This window comes from Ovis aries, chromosome 4 (genome assembly GCF_016772045.2).
Source record: "Ovis aries strain OAR_USU_Benz2616 breed Rambouillet chromosome 4, ARS-UI_Ramb_v3.0, whole genome shotgun sequence".
In the NCBI taxonomy this organism is placed as follows: Eukaryota; Metazoa; Chordata; class Mammalia; order Artiodactyla; family Bovidae; genus Ovis; species Ovis aries.
Window position 1 is genome coordinate 115,678,576 of NC_056057.1, and position 9,964 is coordinate 115,688,539.

The window sequence follows — 9,964 nt, forward strand, 5'->3', positions numbered from 1 at the left end:
ATTGGACAGTTCCCATCCGCCCGCGCGCTGACGCGACGGAAACTCCTTCTCCCATTGGGGGGGCGGGCGGTGAAGAGGCGGGCCCGGAGGCGGGGGCTGCTTGGCCCGGCAGCTAAAAATAAACGCCGACTACAAACGCGCGGCTGGGCGCCGGTGAAGTTTGGAGGCTTAGAGCTTCTGAGGGGCTGGAGGCGGGTGGGAGGGGCGGAAAGAAGCTATCTCCCCAGGGATTGGTTAGATCGCGGGGAGGGGGCGGGGCGAAGCGTGGGAGGTGCGGTGATTGGTGGGCCGCTGAGCGGTCCTTGAACTCGCGCCCGCTGAGCCCTTAAAAGGCACGAGGCTGGTGGCGGGTGCCTTGCTGGGCTCTTGGTTGGCTGATATCTTCCTCGTGTGTGTTTTTTTGTTTTTGTTTTAAAATTGCTGCATTGGCTTTCGTGAGTCTAGGTTGGAGGATGTAGGTGATGACGAAGCATCAGCCATGGGTGGAGGACCATGGGAAGAATGGAGTATGCGTTCATTGAAAATGTGAACGTGTTTCATGAAAAAAGCGTTCTCCTCAGTTTTCATGCATCTCCTCAGTTCCGGTCTTAACGCTGGCGTTTGCGGATCCCAGACACCTCACGGGAAAGGAACAGCGCCGGGTCGACGCAGGTTTAACTGTCAACACCTGCATGGCTAATTGAGTAAGGCAGACTTAAAACACCCGCCGTTGTTGGCTGAGAACTCTCCAGAACCGTCCTTCCAGGGGGATTTAAGACCGGAGAGCCGGCGCTCAGGCGTGGGCTGACTTCTCCGCTGAAGAGACGCTACTGTATTTCCCTCCAGAGGTGCCCTGACAACCCCGTTTTCAGTGGTGCTGGTGAAGGGTGTCTGGGGGTAGCAGGGAGGGACGCCAGCTCGGGAGGCCTGGATCATGCGCCAAGAAGGTGAAAACCAGGCCCAAGAAAACAGGATGCGATCAGAGCTTTCTATCATGCTAGGTATTCTTGTCCATGGAGGTTGCTGAAGAAGCAGATACCTGCTACTCGTACTGAAGTCCCTCTGTCGTCCTCGGGCTGTCTGGCAGTGTTGACCTGCCTGGTTAAGTGGGACCACCGCTCTCTGGTCATGGCCTCGCCCAGTGAGCACCGAGGAGAAGCCCCCAGGAAACAGCGGCAAGGGCAGGATTCTTGGGTTAGGAAGATTTAGAGGTGACAGTCCCTAGGACTGTCGCGGTGTTGGGTTTAGAACAGTGACGTTGGGGCAGAATCCTTCCACTGCTCCCTGCTCACTGGAGAGGACTCGTGCACATTCAGGTCCTGGAGAGGGGTGTCTTACAGTTGAAGCCCCAGGCCACCAGCTAGACATGAGAAAACCTTTCAGGTTGTCTTTTTTGTTAATTGATTTTTGCATTCCACCCTGTAATTAGTTGAAATACTTAAAACAATTCAGGCCTTAAAATGGACTCGCTGGGGAAATGTATAATTTTTGTCCTGTGAATTGGATCCCTCTCCTTCAGTATTTTTTCCAGGTGGCGTAGTGGTAAAGAATCTGCCTGTTGAGGCAAGAGACACCGGGTTCTGTCCCTGGGTCAGGAAGGTCCCTGGAGTAGGAGATATCAACCCACTCCAGTATTTTTCCCTGGGAAATTCCGTGGACAGAAGATCCTGGCAGGCTACTGTCCATGGAGTCACAGAGCGCTATGCGATTGAGCCAGTACCCACTACAGAATTTTGAACTAATGGTACCAGACTCCCCAGTAGGTTGTGAAATCAGCTTAGTGGTTTTTTGTTTTGTTTTGTTTTGTTTTGTTTTAACAGAAGAACAGAACAGAAAATAGTTCCTTGCATAGTAAGGGTGAGTATTGTTTCATGACACTTTTGTTGTGTATGTATATATATTTATATATGCTATGTATATATGTATTGTGTCCTACATTCCATTGTAATATGTATTTCTTTCTATGTGTTGCCCCCAAAAGTTTGAAAGCACCGCCGTAGCCCGAGAAGTCCAGACTTAGGAGTCCAGACTTTTAGGAGTCCAGACCGAGAAGTGCAGTTGCAAATGACAAATTCATTCGTGAAATATTCCAGTTGTGTTAAAGCCCATTCAGGTCAGACCCCGGAGTTCTGAAGATTCCTTTATTCCAGAATGGGGAGAATTTCCCTGGTTTAAGAAATGACTCAGATGACCTGAAATATTTGGGATTGATGTATGAATTCACGTAGAAATACCTGACTGCTGCCAGACCATGTAGGATAAGAGACCAGGTGGGAAATGCAGGCAGGGCCTTATTGGGGCTCATGCTGCAGCAGGAAGGAGAGAGAGAAAGCAACAAGTGCTCTTGCTTAGCAGGAAGGGGTGGCTTGGTGGGCTGCCGATCCCACTGGTGATGTTGGGTGCAGGGATCACCCTTTTCTCCTCCTGACACTCAGAAGCAACCATTGGGTTTTGGCCTTCTTGTCTCTTACTGTTGATAATTCTCCCCTACAGTGCACGTGTGCAGCTATCTTTCAGTTCAGTTCAGCCGCTCAGTCGTGTCTGACTCTGAGACCCCACGGACTGCAGCACGCCAGGCCCCCCTGTCCATCACCAACTCCCGGAATTTATTCAAACTCGTGTCCATTGAGTTGGTGACACCATCCAACCATCTCATTCTCTTGTGGTCCCCTTCTTCTACCTCCAATCTTTCCCAGCAACAGGGTCTTTTCAAATGAGTCGGTTCTTCAAATCAGGTGGCTAAAGTATTGGAGCTTCAGATTCAGCATCAGTCCTTCAAATGAATATTCAGGACTGATTTCCTTTAGGATGGACTGGTTGGATCTCCTTGCTGTCCAAGGGACTCTCAAGAGTCTTCTCCAGCACCACAGTTCAAAAGCATCAATTCTTTGGTGCTCAGCTTTTTCACAGTCCAACTCTCACATCCATACATGACTGCTGGAAAAACCATAGCCTTGACTAGGTGGATCTTTGTTGGCAAAGTAATGTCTCTGCTTTTCAATATGCAACTATCTCTAGTCCCTTGTAGTTTCTCTGTGTTCTGATGCCCAAGGAGTGGGAGAGGACATCTGTCCAGGTGCGAGCACTGCAGGAGGGGGTCCAAGGTCCCAGCCTGTCTCAGAATGTGTCCCCCACAAAGATATGTCAAAGTCCTAACCCTCTCAAAATGTAATCTTATTTGGAAATAGAGCTGTTGATGATATAATTAGTTAAGATGAGGTCAAACTGGAGTTGGCTTCCATGATGCTCAGTGGTAAAGTATCCACCTGCAGTGCAGGAGCCGCAGGAGACACGGGTGTGATCCCTGGGTGGGGAAGATCCCCTGGAGCAGGAAATGGCAACCCACTCCACTGTTCTTACCTGGAGAATCCCATGGACGGAGGAGTTCTGGTGTGCTACAGTCCATTGGGTGGCAAACAGTCAGACACCACTGAAGCAACTTAGCAGCAGCAGACTGGAGGAGGGGTGCCCTAATCCAACATGACTGGTTTCCTCAGGAGAGAAGACGAGAGACACACACACAGACACACCCACCCCCCGATGTGACGATGGGGGCAGAGGCTGGAGCGATGCCCCTCCCTGGAGACTTCAGAGGCAGGGAGCCCTGCTTCCCTCTGAAGTTGGGGGGCGTTTATACCTCTGGACATCAGAACTGTGAGAAAAGAAGCCTCAGTTTACAGTACTTTGTTAACAGCAGCCCTGAGAAAAGAACCCATCGCCAGTCTTCAAGTTGTCAGTAGACTTTCATTTCAAGTTTGACTCTAGTTTCTGCCAGGCTGTGGATGAAACTGACCTTCTTCCCAACACCCCAAGCCAGTGTGCACCTCCTGGGAGTGTTTCCTTAAGGGGTGCTAGCTGCCCTGCAGAGCAAGTCCTGAGGGTCCATGTGTGGGCATCGGGCACAATGACTGAAGGGGAACACTATGCTCCTAAGAGCTGGCACAGCAGTACCTGGGGAAGCTCCAGGAGAACAGCAGGCCAGGTCCTTGCAATAAAACGTGATGGCTTGGCCAGCAAGGCTTTGATTATGACTATTTATGGTCTTCACATGTGCCTTAGATGTGGAATTTAGTCACAGTGCTTATAAGCCACTGAAAGTTATAATTATGGTTTGAGGGACCATTCACCATTGGTTCCTCCTCCTGTGTGAAGTGTTCTCAGTGTTGGGCTTTACCGAGTGTGTTGGGACCTGGAGCGTTTCTAACATTATTGTGCAGGGAAGAAAAAAGAACTTCTTGTAGATTAAAAAAAAAAGTTTTTATTTATAAATAAAATAATTGAGCATGGAAGAACTGATGGTTTCAAATTTTGCTGGAGAAGACTCTTGAGAGACCCTTGGACTGCAAGGAGATCCAACCAGTCAATCCTAAAGGAAACTCAACCCTGAATATTCATTGGAAGGACTGATGCTGGGCAAGATTGAGGGCAGGAGGAGAAGGGGGTGACAGAGATGAGATGGTTAAATAGCATCATTGACTTAGTGGACATGAATCTGAGCAAACTCCAGGAGATAGTGAAGGACAGGGGACCCTGGTGTGCTGCAGTCCATGGGGACATGACTTAGTGACTGGACAAAAAACAAAGAAACCTATGTAGTATATGGATTGACCATGGCATACTCATGGCCACGTGTTGTGACTGGGATGAGAGGTGTCCTAGTGGGGTTTCCACAATGGGGAGGGGCCGTCAGTGTGGCCCTCACTGTTCAGTATATAGAACATTGTAATGGATTCCTCTTCACATGTCTGGTTCTGAGGAATTACAGAACGTATTACCTCAGTTCTGCTAAACTGAATCTCACAGAATGGTCATAGGTCTTAAAAGTTTTCTAATTCTCTTAGACTGTTGGTGGGAATGCAAACTTGTACAGCCACTATGGAGAACAGTGTGGAGATTCCTTAAAAACTGGAAATAGAACTGCCATATGACCCAGCAATCCCACTGCTGGGCATACACACCAAGAAAACCAGAATTGAAAGAGACATGTGTACCCCAGTGTTCATCAAAGCACTGTTTATAATAGCCAGGACATGGAAGCAACCTAGATGTCCATCGGCAGACGAATGGTTAAGAAAGCTGTGGTACATATACATAATGAAATATTATTCAGCCATTAAAAAGAATACATTCGAATCAGTTCTAATGAGGTGGATGAAACTGGAGCCTATTATACAGAGTGAAGTAAGCCAGAAAGAAAAACACCAGTACAGTATGCTGCTGCTGTTGCTGCTAAGTCGCTCCAGTCGTGTCTGACTCTGTGCGACCCCATAGACAGTAGTCCACCAGGCTCCCCTGTCCCTGGGATTCTCCTGGCAAGAATACTGGAGTGGGTTTCCATTTCCTTCTCTAATGCGTGAAAATGAAAAGTGAAAGTGAAGTCGCTCAGTTGTGTCCGACTCCTAGTGATCCCATGGACTGTAGCCTACCAGGCTCCCCTGTCCATGGGATTTTCCAGGTAAGAACACTGGAATGGGCTGCTATTGCCTTCTCTGGCAATACAGTATACTAACACACATATGGAATTTAGAAAGATGGTAACGATAACCCTATATGTGAGATAGCAAAAGAGACACAGATGTATAGAAGAGTCTTTTGGACTCTGTGAGAGAAGGTGAGGGTGGGATGATCTGAGAGAATAGCATTGAAACATATTATCATATATGAAACAGATCACCAGTCCAGGTTCGATGCATGAGACAGGGTGCCCAGGGCTGGTGCACTGGGATGACCCAGAGGGATGGGATGGAGAGGTAGGAGGGAGGGGGTTCAAGAAGGAGAACACATGTACACCCATGGCTGATTCATGTCAATTTATGGCAAAAACCACTACAATATTGTAATTAGCCTCCAACTAAAATAAATACAGAAAAAAATTAAGGTTTCCATTCAAAAAGCCCATGAATTATTGATGAGAATAAAAATGCAATGTAAGTATACAGTAAGAAAAATAACAGGCTGCACTTCTTCCTTGTGTGGGCTGTCTGCCAACTGTGTTAAAGGTAAACATGGTAACCTAATCATATCTTACAAAAAAGTGACCGAACGTTTTTCCAAAAAGGTAAAAGTTGACAAGGGGCTTCCCTGGTGACTCAGTGGTAAAGAATCTGCCTGCCAATGTAGGAGACCTGGGTTCGATCCCTGGGTTGGGAACTTCCCTTGGAGAAGGAAATGGGAACCCACTTCAGTATTCCTGCCTGGGAAATCCTGTGGACAGAGTAGCCTGGTGGGCTATAGTCCATGAGGTCGCAAATGGTTAGACATGACTTAGCGACTAAATACACACAAAAATTGACAAGAGCATTAAAAATACGAATTCATGTCCACTTTTGTTAATGATGACAGCGTAATTACACCTCGATATTAGCTAATAAAGTAGTAAATATCCCTTAACAAATAGTGAGATGTTAAAAAACTGAGCATCCAAAACACTAAGGCAGATTTTACAAATATTTCTGCAACTTTTTTCCCCCTTTGGAAAATTTCAAGCATGTATAAAAGTAGAGAGATTAGTGTGATGAACCCCAGACCACCCATCCCCTGCTTCATTTCATATTTACCCAGTCGTGGACACTCCCATTTCCTGCCAACTATTTTCCACCCACATGTGGATTATTTTGAAGTAAATCCTGCATGTCATACCATTTCAAATTCATTTATTTCAGTATTTTCTCTGATAGATGACTTTGTGTGTGTGTGTGAGATCTTAGTTCCTCCACCGGGGACTGAATCCAGGCCCACAGTGAAAGTGCAGAGTTCAAACCACTGGACTACCAAGGAAGTCCCTAAAAGATGACTCTTTAAGAAAAAAAAAAAAAACAATGCCTTTTTTGCTCTGAAAAACGAAGCCCATTAAGGAATCCTTAGTCCCACCAAACAGCCAGACTATTTCAATGTCTCTTAATGCCATTATCATTTTCTTTTACACTTTGTTTAAATCAGAATCTAAATAAAGTTCGTATGATGCAATTGGTTACTATATCTTGTCTATTTAAAAAAAATAAACTAAAATATATAAATAAATAATAATAATAAACTATCTTTTAGTTTGGGAAGGTAATGTGAGGATTCCCGCATACCCTGGGCTCGGTCTCCTCCCTCCCACATTATCAATAGCCCACATTAGTGTGGTACTGTTCGTTACAATGATCAATACAGGTTAGTTAATTCTTACTGACTGAATTTCATATGTTATTCAGATTTCCCAGTTGTACCCTAATGCACTTTTCCCAGGACACCCCATCATGTCTCCTTAGGCTCCCCTTGGACATGAGCACTTCTCAGACTCTTCTTGTTGTTGATGACCTTGAAAGCACGAGGCATGCTTTCAGGCATGATTTTGTAGCTTGTTCCTCAGTTGGGATTTGTCTGATGTTTGTCTCAGACGTGAACGGGGTGTGCGGGTTTTGGGAGGAAGACCACAGAGGCGAAGTGCCATTTTCATCTCATGGAAGGTGGATCGTCCCCACGAGACCTGCCACTGTGGATGCTGTCCTGGATCGCCTGTCTGGGGTGGCGACTGTCGGCCTCCACACAGGTGAGGTCCTCTTGCTCTCTCTCCATGCTGTACTCTCTGGAAGGGGGTCACTGTGTGCAGCCCTCAGGGACTGGCGAGTCAAGTTACGCTTTTCCCTAGTTGGCCTCCTGCCTGAAGAATTTCTTTTAGCATTTCTCGTAGTCTCCTGGCAACAAATCCAGCATTCATTTATCTGAAAATTGTCTTTATTTCTTTTAACTTTAAAAAAATGGATTCTTTTCCTATTTTTAATTAAATAACTTTTTGGCTGCCGGGGTCTTCACTGCTTTTCAAGAGCTTTCTCTGCGCCGAGTGGGGCCGCATTTCCCATTGCTGTGGTTCTGGTTGCAGAGCACTGACTAGGCGGGAGGCGTCGGTAGTTGCGGCTCCCAGGCTCAGTAGATGGCACTCGCAGGGTTAGTTGCTCCGCAGCATGTGGTATCTCTCCAGACCAGGGATCAAACCCATGGCCTCTGGATTGGCAGGCGGATTCTTACCCACTGCACCACCAGGGAAGTCTCTCTTTAACTTTTTATTTGGAAATAATTATTAACAGCTTACTTAACTTATATGCAGAGTACATCATGCAGAATGCTGGGCTGGATGAAGCACAAGCTGGAATCAGGATTACCGGGGGAAATATCAATAACCTCAGATATGCAGATAAAACCAGCCTTATGGCAGAAAGCGAAGAACTAAAGAGCTTCTTGATGAAAGTGAAAGAGGAGAGTGAAAAAGTTGGCTTAAAACTCAGTATTCAGAAAACGAAGGTCATGCCATCTGGTCCCACCACTTCATGGCAAATATATGGGGAAACAATGGAAACAGTGAGATGCTTTATTTTGGGGGGCTCCAAAATCACTGCAAATGGTGACTGCAGCCATGAAATAAAAAGACGCTTGCTCCTTGGAAGAAAAGCTATGACCAACCTAGACAGCATATTAAAAAGTAGAAACGTTACTTTGCTGATAAAGGTCCATCTAGTCAAAGCTATGGTTTTTCCAGTAGTCATATATGGATGGGAGAAGGCAATGGCAACCCACTCCAGTACTCTTGCCTGGAGAATCCCATGGACAGAGGAGCCTGGTGGGCTGCAGTCCATGGGGTTGCTAGGAGTCAGACACAACTGAGTGACTTCACTTTCACTTTTCACTTTCATGCACTGGAGAAGGAAATGGCAACCCACTCCAGCATTCTTGCCTGGAGGATCCCAGGGATGGGGGAGCCTGGTGGGCTGCCATCTACGGGGTCGCACAGAGTTGGACATGACTGAAGTGACTTAGTAGCAGCAGCAGCAGCAGCAGCAGCAGCATGTATGGATGTGAGAGTTGGACCATAAAGAAGGCTGAGTGCCAAAGAATTGATGCTTTTGAACTGTGGTGGTGTTGGAGACTCTTGAGAATCCCTTGGACTGCAAGGAGATCCAACCAGTCCATCCTAACGGAAATCAGTCCTAAATATTCATTGGAAGGACTGATGCTGAAGCTGAAACTCCAATATTTTGGTCACCTGATTAAAAAAACTGACTCATTGGAAAAGACCCTGATGCTGGGAAAGATTGAAAGCAGGAGGAGAAGGGGACGACAGAGGAGGAGATGGTTGGATGGCATCACTGACACGATGTTCATGAGTTTGAGTAGCTGCAGGAATTGATGATGGATAGAGAGGCCTGGCGTGCTGCAGTCCATGGGTTTCCAAAGAGTTGGACACAACTGAGCAACTGAAGTGAACTGAAAAAAATAGTACAGAGATGTCCTATGTACTGCTCTCCTGATGGTAAATCCTACATAAATGTAGCATGATATCAAAACCAGGAAATTAAAATTGTACAATCCACAGAACTCAAGAGTGCACCAATTTTACATGTGCGTGCACGTGTGTGTGTGTGTGTGTGTGTGTGTGGTTCTGTTCAATTTTATTACATTTGTGGATTTGTGTAACTGAAACCACAATCAAAACATAGAGCTATCCCATCATTACAAGGATCTCCCACATGTTATTTTGTCCCTCTACGTTTTTGAAAGTTTTGTGTTGTTTTGGTTGATAGACAATTTTAGGTAGACAGTGGTATGTGCCTATGTGTCTCTGTGTGTGTTTTACTATTTAAAGATGTTCCAGTTTCTGCTAGCCTCCATTTTTTTCTGTTGAGAAATCAGCTATCATCTTGTTAATTCCTTTATGTCCTATGTTCCTCGCTACCCATCTGCTTTTTAGATTTTGTCTTTATTTTTGGTGTTTAGAGTTTTACTGTGATATGTTTGTGTGTAATTTTCTCCGCTTTAATGCTGTTTAAGGTTTACTCAGCTTCTTATATTTGTGAGTTACTGTTTCTGATCCAATTTGGAAAACTTCCCAGCCAACGTTTCAAGTATTTTTTTGCCCTGTGCACTCTCTTCTCTTATTCTGGGACTCCAGTTTCACACCTATTAAGCAATTTGATAGTTTTCTGCCAGTCACTAAGCCTCTGTTTGT

The 9,964-nt window shown here is 45.9% G+C and overlaps 1 protein-coding gene across 1 annotated transcript; it reads left to right on the forward strand.

Moving 5' to 3' along the window:
* The first annotated feature begins 327 nt into the window (after positions 1-327).
* Positions 328-9,333, forward strand: LOC132659713 (uncharacterized). Its single transcript, XM_060414909.1, has 2 exons — positions 328-7,513; positions 8,069-9,333. The coding sequence occupies exons 1-2, from the start codon at positions 7,165-7,167 to the stop codon at positions 8,620-8,622; spliced, it is 903 nt and encodes a 300-aa protein (XP_060270892.1). The 5' UTR covers positions 328-7,164; the 3' UTR covers positions 8,623-9,333.
* The last annotated feature ends 631 nt before the right edge of the window (positions 9,334-9,964 follow it).